The following is a 19905-nucleotide window of genomic DNA, read 5'->3' as shown; positions in this document are numbered from 1 at the left end:
AAATGCAAGGCATTGCCTAAACTTTGTCTCAAGCATCTTTCCTGGGCCTTCAACATTGTTTTCACTTGAACACTTGTTCTCATTATAAAAAGCAGGTGGACTTCAGCTGCAGACAAAAGCTGGTATTTTTTAAGGCTATAACTTGTTAGGGTAATATCATAATTATCATTGCAATAAGCTGAAACAATATCTTTTATAAGGAAGTGTGGGTCATTTAAAGAAAATTTCCATCAAACAAACCACTGTCATAACTTCTCGCTGTTGTAATTTGAAAACAGAACCAGATGGACTCCATCCGCACCCATGTCAGTAACCTAGAGCTGGAGAACGACGACCTTGTGAAGAAGGTCAACAACTACGAGTCTCTGTCGGACGTGCACCTGTCCAGCGCGGAGGAGGAGCGCGAGAAGACCGTCCTGCTGATGCAGCGGCTCAAGAGTCTGGAGGCCGAGAACTCCGCACTGGTGCTGGAGAACGAGAACCAGAGGGAGCAGTATGAGAGGTGCCTGGATGAGGTAGGTCACAAGGTCGTAAGTTAAAGATCATAGGTTAAATGTTGTAGAACTCTGCCCTGGTGCTGGAGAACGAGAACCAGAGGGAGCAGTACGAGAGGTGCTTGGACGAGGTAGGTTAAAAGTTGTAGGTCATAGGTTAAATGTCATCTGTTATAGGTTAAAGGTCACAGGTTAAAGGTTTTAGAACTAAACTAAAGAAAAAGAATATGCTTGTGTTGGAGAACAAGAAAAAGATTGAGCAGTACAACTACAAGAGATTCTTGGATGAGGTAGGTCACAGGCTTAAGGTTAGAGATCATAGGTTATGGTGTCCAGAACTGAAGAGGTAGAAGTATTACTGGCTCGTGGTTGGCTCTAATGTCCATGTTGTATACGGAGCTGTTCCATTTGATGCCCAGGATTTTTGTGATACAAAATTTATATTTACTGTCTATCACTATCTTACCCCACAGAAAAAATCCATTACAGGACAGGTTGCTATGTAATTAAAGTAATGACCCAGCAGGGGCTTGTCCTAATTTTCAGCACACTCCTATATTTTGCTAATTAGAAGGACTCTTCGATGGCCCCTTTCTCCAATGTAACAGACCCATACCTCATCATCAACAGTTGCTAAGATCAGTGTTTGACCCTTCATGTGTTGATGATTTTAATGAACTAGTAGTACAACTGAATTCAAAGACTCTAAGACCTGTTTTTCCCTTACAGGTAGCAAACCAGGTGGTACAGGCCCTGATGGCGCAAAAGGTAGGAATCCTTTCAGAGTTGATATCTTGTTTGCCATACAAGTGTTCAGAAAAAGTAGGTTGAGCCCTTAGCTATAGAGACATTGCAGTTTCAAGAAAACATTATGCAGCTACATGTATGTGCAGACTTCTAGTCTTACATGCACATTGTGTTATATTATTGAAGATGGGGTGTTAAGAACTGTTTTTCAAATGTTGAATGAAATATTTATGTTGGGAGAGAGACAAGAACATGATTGTTTGTAATAGATGTTTATATGGAGAACACATGTCCCTCCATGTTGAAATGTGATTGTTTCCTTACCCTAGCCTGTATATTAGGTCAAACCACCTCCTGAAATCACAAGCCAAATCTGGAATAACATTGATCTCGCTGAGCACTGTTTTGGTAGGGTCTAAAATAACTGTCTGTGACCTTTCCTGATGAAAAATGCAAATAACATACCTTGGAGAAAAGATCCTTTCATCTTTTTACGCTTTTATAATTCAAGTTTTTTTCCGGTGTCAAATATTTGGTCTCCTCAAGTTTCCATTGTCAGTCGCCTCACCATCCTGGGAAAGAGAGGTTATTCAAATATCTATTCTGGGGCAGAGAATGGTTGCCTGGTAACAGCCATGGGAACCCGTCTGATTGGCCAGCTGTTTAGTAGGGGAAGAGACTGCCACAAATGATCAGTTCATAGAAATGCTGGGGTGGATTGCAGCACATGTGGAGTAGTGAATTTTGGATCTATTTTTCAGCTGTTGTGAATTGAGATTTCCCGGTATGTGCAATGTTAATCAACCATTTGATATATTTCCTAACATTTTACTAAGTCAAAGAATCAGTGGTAAAATGTGTTAGATAGCATTTCTGTTTGTTGAAGTTTCGGTATCTGTGTACTTTTCACTTAAGTTTTTTTTAGTTTTCGTAAATTTTAGGCAGTAGGTTCATATGAACAATGCTTGCAAATCTCCTGGATTACACCAAGCACATTATATAATGTCCTTAATTCGTGAGACACAAAAATGAGCCTTACATCTGCTTGAAAATTACAAGCTTCAATGTTCTTTGATCTCCAAAGTTGTAAAACTTTAGCCCCTAAAAGTCACAATCAGAAAGAATATTATTAAGCATTTCAAAGTCACAAACCTTTGAAAAATGTAACCCCCATCCCAGAGCAGGCTGCCATGTTTTAAACCAACCATATTGTTGAGATATGGGAGGTTAGTTCTCAGCCCTATGGGTCAGACTGAACAAGAGAGGGACAGCTATGAGGTCATCACAATAGAACCATTGTACGACCATTCACCCTGCCCACTGTAGCCAATCTATAATTACCATTCCCAAAAAAACACTTTTTACATGTAAATTCTCTTAAAAAAATGATGTTGAAAAGGCCAATGCATGATTGGTTTTCTCCTTCAGCTCTAACGTGCCATTCCTAAAGATAATGTAAAAAAACAATTCACTCTCATGATGTCTTTTTCTGACAAACCAAATAAAGACGACAGCAGAAAAGACAGCTGGTGTATTATCTTGCCTTTTTTTGGCTTCCTGTAAATTGAATAATTCCCCAGTCACAAATCTCACATAAGGTATACTTAAAACTCCACCCATAAAAGGAACAATCACCCCTTTAGACTTTTATGTGCCTCATGCCCACATAAGGGCCGTTGATTTCTACTTGTCTGGTACTATTCTTAACCTTCTTCCTACTGTCTAACAAATTTCCTTCCAAAAGGCTTAATCTTTGTAGCTTGACTACCATTTCATCATAGCTTTTTGTAAACCAAATTTTTAAGGTGTCATGATTTCTGACAGTGTTATATTGTAGCCTGACTAAACATCAAGACAGCGCTTCCAATGGTTAGCCTATTTGACAGTGAGAGCATGTGTAACAAAGGCTACAGTTGCTGTAACGTTTTTGAAAGAGCTGTTTTCTAACTGTTTGTCATCTGCTTGTTGCAGGACCTTCGTGAGGAGTGTCTGAAGCTGCGGAACCGTGTGTATGACCTGGAGCAGCAGAACAAGCAGCTCAGCGTCATGTTTGAACGCAGAACCAGCAGGTTCTCATCTGACTCCATACTGCAGGTAATAAATAGTAAATATATCTAAATAGTATATGTGATAAACTATCTGACAGTATCTATGTACATGCTGAGTCTGATTCTCAGTCTGACTGTACATGGTTGATAGAACAATATCGATCAATGTAATTATATGACACATCTACATCTAACTAGTACATGTAATACAGTATATCATACATGTATCTATGTCTAGTACATGTGTACATGTATATACATCTATATATTATCTGTCTACCTACGCATAGATTAGGCTATAAGAGTTTTCACTCAAATACAACAATCATTGTGTGCTGGTATTGGGATTGATACATGACATTGTAGATATTTTGGTTGTGTACTTTCCAACCGCCATGTTGACTGTAGTTTGATAATCACTTTACCATTTGACCGCTAACGTCTCTCAAAGAAAATTTGACCATTGGCATTGAAGGAAAACCTTGTTAGAAATATCTAAAACATAAAACTGTAACGGTTATTGTACATGTATTTGTTACGGTTAAACTGTAAAGGTATTGTATTTGTTTCTCAATAATGTGTTTTTGAATTTGAAATCCCAGCTGAGTTAATGATTACCCTAATGGCTTTTCTGTTCCTTTTCATGCCCTTGACTGTGCAGCAGTCTGCCAAACGGTTACGGCAGAGGTCGTTTGGAGGTGAGAGTAAGGCGGAGACAGCTAGTCTGGACAGCAGTAACCACAGTCTGCCCGTACAGCCACAGGTTTGTTCTGGCTTTTATGTTGGAAATATCAGATATCTTTCCTGTATGTTTGATAGTCCCCATTTAGATGTTTGCCCTCATGCCATCAGTTACTCTAATTCACTTTATGTTCATAGTAGCAAAATTTCATGGTATGAGAAAAATGGAGGTGTTCACGGAAGTATATATCACGGTGGCAGCAGGTGCGGGAAAATTTTTCTGTGAAAAAATCAGGAATTACTGTAAGTTAGTCTGCCATCCTTCTCCATTTAGATGTTTGCCCTAATATCATTAAGTTGTCTCTTAGAAGTAGTCACCATAACATTAATGATAGATTGAACTTCCAAATACCTGTCTGAACCACAGTGATACATGTACATGTTACAGAAAACCTTGTGACTTGGAGCCAATCAGAGCTCGTGCTTACATTCTAGAAGAATATTCAAACGGCAGTTGTTCCTTTATTAACGGGTAGAGAACATTTAGAGGCCTAGGAGCAAACCAGAGCTAGAATTGTACAAACACTAGGCTTGTTAGATCCTTTGGGTACAAAATGTTTAAGAACTTCTGTCAGTAAGGATATACAAGTAGTCTTTTTAGTAGTATTAGTAGCACAACTTCTAGCTGTTGTATTGTAGGTTTAGCTGTTCTACTTCTAGCAGCTTTTCTTGACACTGCAGGGTAACATTTATCATATCAATATCTTCTTTACAGCGCTTCTCTCCCAGTCCTCATTCGGGTCTGCCAGGTGTCAGTCAGCACCAGCGTGCGACATCGTACTCCCCCAGCACGTTCGTGAGTTCCCGTAAGTCCGGTTCCGTGCCCAACGGCAGCGCTGGTGAGACCTCCCCGCACAGCTCGCTCTCCAGCATGGCCTCCGACTACTCAGCTCACAGCTCCAACCACAACTCCAGGAACGTGAGTAGCAAGCTTTGTTCAATATTGATACAAAACTTTTAAAACTCTATAGATATCAGCTGTCAGTCAGTTTGCAAAACTATGACTTAAAGTTTTAAACTGTGCAAAACAAATCAAAGGATTTTCCTGTCAACATTTTGGTAAAAATGAAAGACTTAAGGTGGTCCAGAAGGATAGCTGAGGCATATTTAGAAATACTACGAACTCTATCTGATATGGTAGTCTTTTGGGTCTATTTTTATAATTTTCTTTCGTCTTGTCACTATGGCCACATTTTGGCCGCCAAATTGACCGCCAAATTGTGCATTTTTTTCACGCTCCAGCCAGGCCCCAGTGGGGGTGTGCACATTATTTTTAAAAGCTACTCCGCCGCTCGACCAATCAGGCTCGCTGGTCATTACGTAAACTGAGAGCTTCACTTTCATAATTTTTGGGAAGAGAAAAGACACTGGAAAAGAGAGTTTTACTGAGCATTTGATGTCAGTTGTTTGCAAAACGTTTTGGGTAAAAACCTGCCAAATGCAAAGAATAATAATTTTCTGAAAACACAAGCCGTTTCCATTGTTTATCACACTTCGTATCGGCAAAATGTTGTCAAGTTGCAACACACAACCAGAGATATGCAGCCACACAAATCACCAAAAACGCCAGAAATAATCTGACAACTTCCTATATAAAACATTCGACTGACAAAAGAAACGAAGCTGTCTGCTTTGAGCCACAAGTTAGATCTTGGTTTAGTTATGAGCGGCCTGGCGGACCGGGTCACTGCATGCATAAAGAGCCGCGCTTGGTAGTTCATACTCGGCCGTCATTATGCGGCGTTATCCTTTGTGTTCTTTCATGATTTTCACAGACAACTCATACTAAGTAATTTTCTACCGAATAAAAACGCGTCTCTATCTGTGCACTGTCTTATTATTCTGAGTTTGTATCGACTGCAACACGTTTGTAACTACTAAACGTTAACGTTACGTTCTAGTGAACAGACATGATAAGAACTACTAGTAATTTTTATAAAATCTACGTTTTTATTAAGAAATACGATACTTACAAACTTCAGCAGAATTTTTACATAATCTTACGGTAACTGCTAACAATAATCTTTTACGATTTACAGCATACAGCAAATAATAGCCGCTTACAAAAAAATCAGTTCCAACAGATTTACAGAGATAGTCCGTACTTTTCAGATAGAACATAGAACGTCGTGCGTGAAAATTATTTCCACAAGTCTAGGACAACGTGCAACGTAAATTCACATAATCAACAAAATTATACTCGCTCATAATCTCATACCACGTCCGGGCAAGCTTGTTTTCCAGGGCTATCTACTCCGGTATCGCGCGATAACTTTTCAGTGTTGTGATCTTGCTGATCGTCAATCTCCTCTGGGGGTAGGCCTAAAAAACAAGTCCGTAACTCCAGAATACCCCGGCAGATTGTCTCCAATAAGGTCTCAGAATAGTCCATAAACCTTCATCTGCAAATCTACGTAGGATACGGCCGTGAAAAAGATCGTCTACCAGCCCAAATGCTGGCGCAAAGCGCACAGCTTTCTCCGCTCGTAAACAAGCCACGCCATCCGCCATTTTGGGTGAGTCACGTGACCCCTACTCGCGCGAAATCTTAGCGTTCTTTTTGGCTGTTCTTTTTACTGGACATATCCCCGGCCTGTTTTTCCAAATAGCGTCGTAGTAAGCTAAATACAGCGTGCTGACAGGCCAATGACCCATTTTTCGGTGGGAGGAATGGGCGCCCTTGGAATGGCGACAAAAAATTGGCGATTTCGGCTCTTTCGGGCTTCAAAATGGACATTATGTAACCCCTACGACATATACAGCATTTTAAGAATGAAACTGTGGAAAAAATGTTCATGGAAAGAGACAAAAAGGTGGTATTTTTTGAAAGATAAGCTTATAAACTAAAATCGTATGCGAGGCCGACACACTGCGCCGCTTTATATGTTGGGGAGGGGTGCTGGCGCATGGCACTGTTGACATTTACGAAAAAAAATTCATAAAAAATCAACACTTTGAGATATTAAAAAATGCTCGCATACGTTTGTTCCTATTACTAGTGTGTGCCTTTCAACAAAATATGGTGAATAAAAACCAAAGCGCTGGCCAGAAAAATTGATTTTTCTAAAAAGGGGGCGTGGCTCATAACTCGAGATGACGTCATGATTACGTCATCAAAATTTGCATAAATTATCATCTTGCACTAAGGTACTCACACAAAAAAAATCAATGACCATAGGTAATACTAAGTAGTATTTTTAGGATGTCCCCAAAGTCCTCAGCCACCCTTCCATACCACCTTAACAGGGAACTCTTTGTTCTATCAGGCAATATGCCTTCACAACAAGGACTTAAACAAAGTTTTCTGTAAGTCCGTTTGACAACAATTTATAATGAAGGATGTTGTTTAGCAGGTGGGCTGTGAAGTGCCTTTATAAATCATCATCCCTACCCCCAGTGTCCTTCCACATTTTAAGTTCAGGTTTAAGTTCAATCATGTTCTAGATAGATAACTGTTATAGTCAAGGATTTACCAGTCAACATTTAGGGACTACTGAAATTTTGCCTTATAGTTAGGCTTTGAGTTGTCTTTGTATAGACATGATATTGTAACAATGTAAGGCCTTGATCATAGAAATGTAAACCTCACCACAACTCTGCCCTCCCCCATCCCCAGTGTCGGTCGACCCCGCCCCCTCCCCTGATCTACTCCGTCCAGCGCCACCACCCCACGTACAGCCGCAGTCACAGCGACCCTTCCCAGCAGGCAAGGCAGCAGTTCAAGGAGGACAAGATCATCGAGAGGATCAACCAGCTGCGAGCACAGGTGGCCAGTAACAGGTGAGGCACCTGGAGGCTGGACCTTCAGTCTTGTCTTAAAGGGACCTTACATGTACATTGTATGTATGCACCATATACAGGTGAGGTGCAGTGGCCAATTGGGTAGAGCCTTTCATCTGGTAGATAGTCATACCAAAGACTTCAAAAATGGTACATACTTATTCTCTGCTTAGCATTTGAAAAGAGTAGCCCTCCACTCTACTGAGCTATGTGAACCAGATAGCATAAAATTAGTAGACCTTGGTGCAAGAAAAAAGTGATACTGGTTACCTCGAATTGTAGGTCAATATTTCAACTTTCATTCACTCAAGTTTCAGTCAATCTGTCAGATGTAACCTGGACTTCAAACTCATATTTCTCTGTTTAACATAAAATATTGACCAATGCTCTTTTTTTCTGTGTCCTGCAGTAATGGTTTAGGAGAGTCCATGCTGGTTCCCTACACCAGTAAACAGGACATGAGGGGGTCAAATGAGGGCATCTACTCTCCTGGCTCATCCCGCAAAAGTGGCCTGTTTGAGTCTGAGGGACAACAGAACTACACAGAGTACCACCCCCACAACCGGCTGGCGGTCAAATGTCATCCCCCACAGATCAGGGTTCAAGGTTCAGAGGGCAGGGGTCAGAGCAGAGAGGGCAGAGGTCATTCGAGTGGCTCCTACAATGATGACACGCTTTCCTGGGACAACTACAGTCCCTGCATCAGTCCGACAGGGAAATTGACGGGCGCGAAGCTCTCGAACGGGTCGGTGTTTGATGAAGACGACCTTGGGGACGACTTTCAGGTTGTCAAACCGGAGGACTTGTACTCCCCGGGGAGTGAGGGGAGTGGCGGAATGCCGTCCGAGAATAAAGTCGCCTCGTCTTCCCCCGGGATAGAGAAGACTGCCACCAGTCACCCTGGGAATGAGAATGGTCATGTGACCATGGTGGGGGCTATGAATGGGGAACACGGTAATCGGTTGATAAACAGTCATATGTTGTTGCCACGCCCGTACAGCCCCGGAAGGGGAGCAAAGAAAAAGAACAGTCAGCCTTGTGCGGAAATTTCTCTAGGGCAAGAACTTCTGTGGAAAAGACGAGAAGACCTGGAGCCTTCAGACAGGGAAACAGCTAAGAAGGGGCTAGAAAGTGAGTTCTACAAGAAGTTACACCCTGAGGCAAGACAGTTTCTAGCTCAGAATGGAATCGACATGTCTTGGGAGGATAACATCCACCAGAAGGAAAGAGAAGGAACAAAAGGCAAGAAAAAGGAGGAGAGCAAACTCCCGATTGCTAACGGGTTATCAGAATTAGAAAAGGCCTCTGTTGTTAAAAAGCAGGCAGCAGCAAAACTGATGCCTGAGGGGGGCAGTCACACATACACAAAGAAAGACTCTCAAAAGAGGGACGCAGAGCAGAAAACTGCAAGTGCAATGGTAGAGAACAGTGAACAATCACACAAACCACAGTCACTTCTCCACAGCTCTCCAGCCTTCGTTAAAAATAGAACGTCTGACCCTGGTAGGGGCAGATCGCCATTTCCCAGTATGCTCAGCAAAGCAGAGCATGATGGGACATCTCCCAGCCTGCCTTGCAAAGACTCGCCAGTGGAGAATGGAACAGGCGATGGCTACAGGCCTGTCCTTGTCAGCAATCTAGTTAGACGGTTCCAAGAAATGGAGAAGAATGAAAAGAAGACAAACGAAGTCATGCAAACGTCTTCCCAAAATTCCTGTAGATTCAACAGCTCTGAAGGGGAGTGTAGTAGGTCAGTTGAAGGGGGAGTGAGAAGTCCTTTCAAGCCAAGAACTGAAGACAATCTGAGTTTAAAGACACTTGAAGATGATCTTGGGACTCTGAGTTGTGAAGCCGAAGGGGCAAGTGCTTCAAACTACGCCAGAAGCCCAAAACATTCTCCTCCGGTGAGGGACACGCCTAGCAACCAATCAGAAGCCAGCAATGGCATGCTGGGAGGTTGTCCAATCAACCAATCCCAAGTCGGTATGGAGGAGAGGGATGAGAGTCCCTTGATGCTCCATAGAAATGGATCCCCCTTGCAAAAGTACCATAGAGAGCCGAATTGGAAGAACTACGCCCCTGAGGGTTTTGTAAATAAAGCTGCCAAGTCCTCCCGTAGTGATTTTGTAGTGGACGGAAGTGAAACGTGCATATTGAACAATGAAAACATGGAGAAAGCCTCCAAGCCTGAGCCTGTGGCTTTTTATCAAAACAGAGTTCCGAAACCGAACTATGTGAATAGACAGGAACTGTACATAGATGAAGAGTCTATCCAGTGTAGTGCAGAGGGATTCACAAAGACTCAAACCAAGACCATCAACGCAAACTTCTCCGGATTGCAAGGACCCAGGCCGTTCAAGACTTCTCTTCCTGTGCCAAAGCCATACGCAGGTCCGCCTCTACAACTCAACAATTTGTCCACGAGTAACGGTACCGGCGCCGCGGGAACTCAGGACAAGAGCCAGTACAACGTCACCGAGAGTGAAACTGTGCCAAAATCATCCCTGGTCGCTTCCGATCAAGTCCCAAACTGTTCCAAACCCTTTCTAAAGGTTAGAAACGAAACTAGCTCTCCGCAGAGATGCAGTAGAAAAGACCAAGAGTTAGCCTTTATCCATAATGAGTTGTGCATACATGAAGGTACAGCCTCTTTGAACAGTTCAACAAGTGATCTCGAGCTCCGAACCTTCCAGGAGCGGTTAAAGCTAGATCTCCCTGACATTGCTACAATCAAGACTGACTCAGGTTCAAGTTCGGACAGTTCTCCAGAGGAAAGTACAAAACCTCTGTCCATGGGGAGCCTGTTCGCTCCCGCGTCCGATTTCACGCAGTCCGACGCTAGCGAAGACGTCACCCCGACCAACGCCACGGCTCGCAGAGTCGGCGAGAGCGGGTTCGTGAGAAGTAATTCCTTCACGGTGTTGGAAGATGATCACGAGAAGGAGAGGTCTTCGCCAGAGCTGGACAAGTGTGCGGAGCTGGAGGGGGAGTTCATGCTGGAGAGGTGCCACATGATGGGGAGGGAGGATGGCGGCAAGGAACCAAGGTAATGTAACACGCTACGTCACTGGCCTAACTGTATAGGCTAATTGTGTGAACCACCCTGTCACTGGTCAACAAGTGTGCGTAAGTGTGTATGTATGTGGGTGTAGTGTGTGTGGTGTGTAATTCAGCACCAAGGACAGGGGTGTAGTGTGTGGATTTCAGGCTAAATGTTTCTAAGTGGGCCTAATAGACAGCCCTTTCAATTATTCTGAGTTGCATGCTTCTTCTTCTCGAGTCACCTAGGTCATGCTGTTACACTATCCCACTCCAGTGCTCCAATGTATATTGTCCATCCCCCAGCTCCCCTCCAGCAAGAGAAGGCCTGTCCAAGTCCCAGGAATCTCTCCTGTCTGGAGAGTCTCTGGACCTGAGTCTGTTTGAGAAGAGAGAGGGACAGGCAGACCTCACACTGGTATGTTCTACTAGTCATTTTTTTATTAAACAAATCAGCAAGACTAGTGATGCCCTCTAGAGACTGATGTTGGCATTGCAGCATAATAATGGAATTTAAAAAATAAACCGGTATAGACATACCTCACACTAGTATTCCTGCATCACTAGGTAGACTTCCTGTTCCACAGTACAGTCAAAGTCAATGTTCTGGTCTTTCAATGTAGTTGAATCAATTCTATCCCATAGCATACTGATATCTGTGAGGTGAAAAGGCATTAGTGCTGACAGAAAACTAGTTTTTCTATTAAAGGCTGGTTCTAGCTACTTTTACCCAAAAAATAAAGATACGCTTTGTGTAGCTTATTGTGGGTCTATTTAAAACACTTCAAATATGAAGTTTTATTTTATTAAGATTTACCACATTTGACATAACAGGACATATCACCTCTTCAAGATGTCAAACCTGAGACCAAGGTTTAAACCACTCACACCTGGAAGAACCCCTGCTCCTTTTGATAAGTGTGGTGAGATCTTTATTAACCAATATCTCCCACCCCCTCTAGAGCACATTGCTGATGGACTCAGATGATGAAGACGGTCCGCTCGATGAAGAGCCCATCAACTTTGTGGAGAGATGGAAGCAGAGAAGCAACAACAGCACCCCTGTCAGACTGCCTGACTGGAGCCCCAGCAAAACTAAGGAGGAACTGTCACGCAAGGTTAGCAGAGACCCCTAGTGTCCCTTTATAGAAGTGCTGCATGATCTCTATCCATGGTATTGCAACAAAGTCATATAATCATTAGGGTAGGAAATGTATTAGGATCTGTGAACTAAGGAGGAACTGTAATGGAAGGTCAGCAGAGACCCCTAGTGTCCCCTTTCTATAACTGCAACATGTTCTCTATCCATGATATTGCAGCAAATTCATTAGGGTATAAAATGTTTGAAAAACTGTGGACTTTTGGGATGAACAAAACTGTACATTGGTGATATGAGGGGAGAGGAGTATTTCTTAGTACAGCTTATTTCTTAGCTGTCACTGGGAGCTTGAAATACTGGTCTGAGATACTGGGAGAGGAGTAGAAGGAGTACATATTTGCAGACATGAACCTACCACAAAAAGTTCACTATTTTCAACACTTAGAGATAATCTTTTGTTTCCACAGGTGAGCAAACCCTCTGCTCTGCAGCTTGACCTGGACCGGCCCAGCCACCAGGCCTTGTCAGAGAACTGGCTACTGGGCGTGCCCACAACCAACCCTACTACCTCCTCGCAGAGCTCTGCAAATTCCATGTTTCCCACCAGCAACAAAAATTCCAGTTACCATGGCAACTCAGGAAAGTTGGCCAACGGCTCGCCGCTACAGAGACGGCGGTGGATGGACGGGTTCGACGGGACGAAGGGTCAGAGGTCGAAGGGCGCGCCGAGGTCGTCACAAACGTGGGAGCGAGGCTGTACAGCGCGACCTTCGGAAAGGTCGAGAGACATGTGGGCGGGGTTTTTCGGACGGAGAAATCGCGGAGTTAGAAGAGAAAGACGGGCATGTGAGGTATGATGGTGACTGGTTTATTATGTTTTTGCTCTGTTTCTTCTTCTTCCGTTCCAAACACTGACCTGGCCAATGACCTGAACCAGAGGCCTGTCACCATGGCAACTTGTTTTGTGTTACATAATGTTGCAACTTTATAGTAGGAGGGATTTAGACTCCTGTCACCCTGTATGTGAATGTGTTTCAGTAAGAATTAACAGAGCAGACCATATGCGAAGGTAAACATTGTGCATTTGATTTGCAGATGTTACCTTTCTAGTTTTACATGCTCTTTTCTGTTCTCTCTATAGGTACCGACCAATCTTCAAAGAGGGAGAGAAGTTTCCGGGGTTTGCGGATGAGGACCCTGCAGAAGTGGGCCAGAGGAAAGGTCTGTACGATTCCGCGTACGGTACAAACGGAACGGACGGGCGAGAGTCGTCGGGAGAGGGCATCTCCAGTCTGATCGGGAAGGACGAAGTGTCGGAACCAGAATCACTCAGCGCTAAGGTACTGGTCACTTTTTTCCTTTTTAGATATTACAACAACAACAATCTTCATTTTGACTCAACAAAAGTACATGTACAGGAACTTTAATAAGGTTTAAACTACTACAACTCAATATACAGACAAGTGGATAGAAATGAATTAACCTACATACAAGTACATGTAAATGTATGACCAATGATATTCAAGCATACTTTGATAACACAAAGAGAACATTTCTTGTACTATGTTTTCTTTATTCTAAGCCACATTAATTTATTTTCATGGTTCACAAAGATTTTAGGTAAAATCACAAAAAACACTGAGAGTCAGAAGGAAAACTTGAATCTGACAACTAGCACCAGTATATTTTCTTTCAGAAACTGTGTACCAATGTACAGAATTTTCCCCCAGCTCAGAGTGTTACTGTATTCTGTATCTTGATCTTTCAGTTAAGCATCATTCTTTTATCTGTCAGTGAGATCCAAGGAACGTTGTGATGAAAGCTCCTTGGTGTACCCTTAAGCTCAAGACTTAATTCCTGTTTTCTAGGAGAGGGCAAACCTCCTGGACTCCCTGATAGGCAGCGATGACTCAACAACAGACTCTGAGGATGAGGCTGATCACCACCTGTTCACCAAACTACGACTGGCCAGGAGAAGTGAGTCGTGACTTGTTGAAAGTTCTGATAACAATACTGTGCTATAAATGTACAATAGTGAGGGATACTCCATTGAGAAAGGAAATGCTGTATGTACTGTACTTATAGACGGGTATGAAGAATTTAAGTTTGTAATAGGAATTTAAAATCTACAATAAGTTTTGAGAGTATACAAATGGTTGAATTTACTGTAATTTTAAGTTTGTGATAATTAGGAAGGGAAAGGAGGCATTAAAAGAATATTATTATAGTAGTACAGGAGCAATATTACAGAGTATGTACTATGCATTATCATAATGGTGAGCTTGTGTTGAGCTCTCAAAACAATGAACAGCAAACCACCTGAATATTTTCCAATGTAGAGGAAGAACTTTATTGCACAACAATTGTACATGTATCAGAAACATCATGTAGGTTGACTTGGAAATGGGGATAACCTCCTTGGTACAAGCACATGAAGTTGAGTCCCTTGCTACTATCAATTCTCAGAGGTTAATCTAATTTATAAATCTGACTGTATTCTCCTCCCATAGGTGTAAAGCGGAACCAGGTAATCCGTGACTCCCAGGCGGGCTACGTGTCTATCGTGGAGTTCAGAGCGAGGAACATGTTTGCGAGGTTCGGGGAGCCGGAGAAGGAGGCGGTGGCGTGTTTTGACTTCCTGGAGGAACTGTCAATCAGCAGTGTGGACAGGGAGGAAAAGGTTCGTCACAAAGTTTAAGGTTTTAAACATTTTTTGATAAATGAAGGATTGTGTAGCCTGTGGTATGGTAGCATGTTTGTGTGTGTCTGAGCGCATAGTGGTTCTAAGGCATTACTAGATTTGCTAGTATTTATATGAACTTACACAGAGGGAACCAATTCTTTACATGTGACAGACAGCTGAATAAGGAAATTTTTCCGGTGTCCGTCCATGTCTGGGCACGCTACCACCCCTGTGCAGGTTTCCAAGAAGCTGACTGCTGGAGGTCAAGAGTTCAATCATGAAGTTTGGAGTATTCTGTTGACAATTGAAAAGAGGAACTAAGTCCTTATTAGTATTATGTATTGTTCTGTTGGAAAGTGATAGAAGTACATGCCTCCATTTGTACCCTACCCCACCGCTAAATATCAAAGCGTCCCGCCGCTAAGAATCGTACCACCCCGCCAACGCAATCACGTGGTCCGGAACTCGTGAGTCTGACTCATTCGATGGCGTCACCTTAAAACAACGCTAAGTATCGAATCGTCTTGCCATTAAAAATCGTACCACCCCGCCAACGCAGTCACGTGGTAAGGAAATGGTGTCACCTGAAAACAATGCTACATATCAAAACGTCTCACCGCTAAAAATCGTACCACCCTGCCAACGCAGTCACGTGGTCCGGAACTCGTGAGTCTGACATCATTCAATGATGTCACCTGAAAACACCGCAAAATATCGTACTGCCCCGCTGCTAACAATCGTACCACCCGCCAACGCAGTCACGAGGTACGGAAGTGGCGTCACCTGAAAACAACGCTACATATCAAACCGTCCCACCGCTAAAAATCGTATCACCCCGCCAACGCAGTCACGTGGTACGGAAGTGGCGTCACCTGAAAACAATGCTACATATCAAACCATCCCGCCACTAAAAATCGTACCACCCCGCTAACACAGTCACGTGGTGCAGAACTCGTGACTATGACCTCATTCTGTGGAAAACAACGTCACCAGAAAAACAACGCTGAATACCGTACTGCCAATCGTACCACCCGCCAACGCAACACAATCAAACTCGTAAGGCTGACCTCATCCAGTGGCGTCACCTGAAAACACCGCCCACATACAACCCCACCCAACACCTGCACTGACCGGATTGTCTCAACGACGTGGAATGTTAGCTTCCGCTTTTTCACAGGACATACCAGAGGAGATTAAATACAGGCAGATACTGTACGGGATTCCCCGAATTAAACAGGAAATTGGCTTGACTTTCTCTGATGTGTGCCAAAATTTGAGTTGTAGATTCAAAATACTTTTGATTTGCTGTATTTATTTATAACAGTTTTACCACACAGGGTATAGTGGAACAGGTGTTCAGAAACACCTTTTCAAGGCCACCATACACATGTACCAAACCCTATAACCCACTGAATTTTTGAAACTTGGAAGTGGAGCTAAATCTTAGTCAATGTAAAATGCTGTAGTTGAATATGGTTAGAATTAGCACTGTGCAGTTGTACACTGTACATATCAGGTCAGGACTTGAATGTCACATGTACCTGTACATGAACAAACTAAAGCACCAGTGGAAACCATTGACTACAGTGAAGTCTCAAAGATGATAATGTAACACTTGAACACTATTAAAACTTGTAAATGCTTTTAGATTTAGATCACGAACACACATAAACACAGACACTCACAAACACTTTTTGTATACGCAGTCCAATCCAATCACTACATTTAACGAGAGGTTAACTTTGCAAATGTTATTCACATCTCAGGATCAAAGCATGATACAGGGGAGTCCCCCACACAGCATACCTCACACAAACATGCACCCACACGCCACTACAGAGCCAGAAAAGAGGAAGTCAATAGAAACTACTTTTACCTCAATCTGTGGGCGTTTCTGTACTTGAATGTACTTGTTTTGTATAGGCTTACAATGTGGCCGGAAATGTGGGAGGGGGAATCCTTGACGAATGTTTTGAGACATGGTTTTGCATATGTTTAACCAGGATACTGGAGGATAAGTTGAATTTTCAATTGTAGCAACAAGTTTTTACTAGTTCAGTGAAGTATACTACTACAGGTGCCTAACATACTGTAGTATAGAAGCTAGTTGTATAGTAAAGAGTGTACAATGTAGGTGGGATCCAGAGCACACATACAGTACTAGTGGGATAGCACATCCACTGTATTTGTGCAAGTAGCTTTAAAATGATATGTTTTAAGTTTGTTATACACATGTATTTTCTAAGAATAAGACAGTCATAAATGAGCAGGACTTAAATGTATCATTCTATCAATGATAATAGAATGATAGGAAAAGGTTATAAAACTTACTGACATTTTAGAATTGTAAGTGAACCATTTCAGTTTTGCTTAAAATGTGTATAACACTTTTCAGTGATTATGGTGCAAATTATGATTCACTAAACTTTGCAGTTGTACATAATAGCAGTCATTTTGGACAAGACATTTAGTGCAGAAAGCCACCTGTTTCTCTGAACACGCTGTTTTACTGAAGACAGGATGTAATTTTTGGCTGTAGGGGACGGAAACGGAAGTTTGTTGAATTCCTGCGAGCAAACTTCAAAGATTTTGCGTGTTCTCGTATATAAATGTACAACACAACTCAGATGTGCTGGCGGAAATACCATATTACCCTTTGAGATTTTTTTAATCAGGAAATTCCATAGGAACTGAAGAAAATTCCGCTTTGAAATTTCATATAACACATGAAAAATGTGTCCCCTGCAGGTGTGACATATGAGACAGATGCCTGCACATACACCATATATGTCTGTATGTTAACATTATGATTATTACTATCAGTATCAGCCCATGGTGTACTTGGTGGCTGTTTTCTCGTGTATGGTGCGGAGTCACAGTTTTCTGTGCAAAGTTTAGACAGTGGTGTAACTGTGTGTATAATATAAGAGGGCCTTCTTGTCTTGTTAAAAGGGATTCTTTGTTTTAGGTTCTCCCCACATGCTGCTTTTTCTTTGTTCCATTTCATTGTACATACCATATACTTCATAGATGTAAGCCACACTTGAAGTAACACATCAGCAGAATGTACTGCGCCTGTGCGAAAGCCTGATTTTTCATGGTTTTCGTGAGATTTTTCCCAACGTTGCATCAGAATTTTGCCTGTTGCAGACGATATCTTTTCCAACACAACATTTGGAAACTACCGACAGGATGTTAACCTTATAATTATATGTACGAATATGACCTTATATGAGACGTTCTGCGGAAATTCTATGCATAATACATTACGGGTTTCGCGTAGGTGCAGTACGTTCTGCTGATGTGCTACTTGAAGTGGACACCAAATTTTGGATTATTTCACATTGAAATGTATGTTTTTGACACATCTACAGGTTCTTTGTTTGCAGGTAGAAAATGTAAACTAGTCTTTCTCTTATATTTGCCAGGATGAAGACACCCGCCAACACACTCCTCTTCAGAGCGACCAAGACAACAGCAACATCCCCAACAAGGCTGACTCCCCGAAATCCAGCAAGGACGACCACAACAACAAGATCAGCGGGAGAAACCATTCCCACCCTGAGGAGGGGGAGGTAGAGGTAGATGGAGGGGCGGAGAGGCCTGGCAGTTCTCCTGCCAGCTCCACGGAGTGCCTTTCCTTCAGCGACTCCCTGTATGACAGTTTCTCTTCCAATCCAAGCCTATCTTCCAACGATACGTAGTAATATGTAGGGAGTGTTGAAGCAAGAAGGTTCAGTAGCCTCCACCAGGCTTTCCTAATGGGGTTTAGGATCATGGTAGAATTCAGTAATCTCCAAGCAGATGCTAGGGTGGCAAAAGACAGTATCAAATTGGCCAGGAAGTATCCATTGGCCATTTGGCATATTGGACTCTCTCTGGCCAATGGATACTGCCTGGCTCTCTTGGATTTCCAAGCAGATCCTAGGGTGGCAAAAGACGGTATCAAATTTGCCGGGCGGTATCCATTGGCCAGAGAGGTCTTGTATGCCAAATGGCCAATGGATAACTGCCTGGCCAATTTGATACTGTCTTTTGCCACCCTGGGATCTGCTTGGAGATTAAGAATTCAGCCAAAATTTGGATCTGACTAGCTAGGGAAGTGGGTCCACCATTAGGGTTTCATTTCAGGCAAATGAACTTGATGGTGGCTAAACTACCCTGGCCAGTTATTCTTCCTTTTTGGCAAAATTTTACTGTTTTGAACCCGCGTTATTAGTCTGGTGAAGACTTAAGTTGCAATCAAAATCTGCCTGGAGCATTATAAGTAAAGCCACACCATGACAAAATAAAGATTCTCAAACTTGTACAGAAGGATTTTTTGTACAGAAAACTTAAGTTAAGGTGGAATATTGTGTATCATAAAAAAAGCCATTTTGACAGGTTTAGAAACTGTTGTGTGTCACTTGTACCTACTTTACAAATTTACCAAATCATTTTTAAGTCCCGACTTTTAATCATTTTAGGATGTGAGCTAGAACTTTGTATAATAAAATATGTATACTTACAATATTAAATTTAGTACCAAAATTTACTGTATTGAATCTTCTCAGCAAGAATAATGTAGTTGCCAAACATTTGCCTTTTTTGTACACTTGACAGTTTGTTACCGTTTGAAATATTGATATCAAGACAGCGCAAGTTTCTATTCCTAGATTTATTCCCGTAAATACTTTACGAGAAACTCAAAGACAAAGTCTTGCCAAGCTCTACATCTCATAAACAGTTTTAATGTTAAACTTGTGACTGCACCATGAAGAATCAAAAAGATATAATTTGCTACAAACATACCATAGGCTAACATTTGTGTTGAATTTAGTTTAGGAATTGTACATTTGTATAGTCTTGATTTTTAAGCAACAAAATGTGTCAACTGCAATGTTTGGGAAAAGTGTGTTTAATATTGACTTTGTTTAAATAGTTGTGTTAAGAAAATACAGACATCTATCTAGTGTTTTTTGTATGCTATATAGTATTATATATTAATTAATGTCTGCAATACCTCTAAGTTAGCAGTAAACATTGATCGATAAGTTGTATAAGAGTGCATTGTATTCCTCTGAATTGTTTTAAAAGTGTGTCTTTCCAATAATTACAGTTTTTCTTCAACCCTGGTCTTTCTTGTAGTTTCTCAAATTACACATTTTTGTTTGAGGTCAGCATTTATCTTGTGTATTGTCTTAGTTGTTTTCTTCTCAGTATATTAGTTAAAAAGAATAATTATGACATTTGATATTACAAATAATCCTATTATTATTATTAATGATTTAATAT

The 19905-nt window shown here is 41.9% G+C and overlaps 2 protein-coding genes across 2 annotated transcripts; both read left to right on the top strand.

The window, feature by feature from the left end:
* The first annotated feature begins 247 nt into the window (after positions 1 to 247).
* LOC109461861 lies at positions 248 to 12805 on the top strand. Its single transcript, XM_019758331.1, has 10 exons — positions 248 to 515; positions 1224 to 1262; positions 3213 to 3335; positions 3951 to 4052; positions 4746 to 4949; positions 7647 to 7810; positions 8220 to 10856; positions 11156 to 11267; positions 11812 to 11967; positions 12416 to 12805. The coding sequence occupies exons 1-10, from the start codon at positions 285 to 287 to the stop codon at positions 12803 to 12805; spliced, it is 4158 nt and encodes a 1385-aa protein (XP_019613890.1). The 5' UTR covers positions 248 to 284.
* On the top strand, positions 12805 to 18427 carry LOC109461860. Its single transcript, XM_019758330.1, has 5 exons — positions 12805 to 12814; positions 13059 to 13288; positions 13817 to 13925; positions 14459 to 14628; positions 18060 to 18427. The coding sequence occupies exons 1-5, from the start codon at positions 12805 to 12807 to the stop codon at positions 18333 to 18335; spliced, it is 795 nt and encodes a 264-aa protein (XP_019613889.1). The 3' UTR covers positions 18336 to 18427.
* The last annotated feature ends 1478 nt before the right edge of the window (positions 18428 to 19905 follow it).

The sequence above is a fragment of the Branchiostoma belcheri genome, unplaced genomic scaffold, assembly GCF_001625305.1.
Source record: "Branchiostoma belcheri isolate BF01 breed outbred unplaced genomic scaffold, Haploidv18h27 scaffold97, whole genome shotgun sequence".
NCBI classification, from domain to species: Eukaryota; Metazoa; Chordata; class Leptocardii; order Amphioxiformes; family Branchiostomatidae; genus Branchiostoma; species Branchiostoma belcheri.
This window is presented reverse-complemented; position numbering and strand designations above follow the sequence as displayed.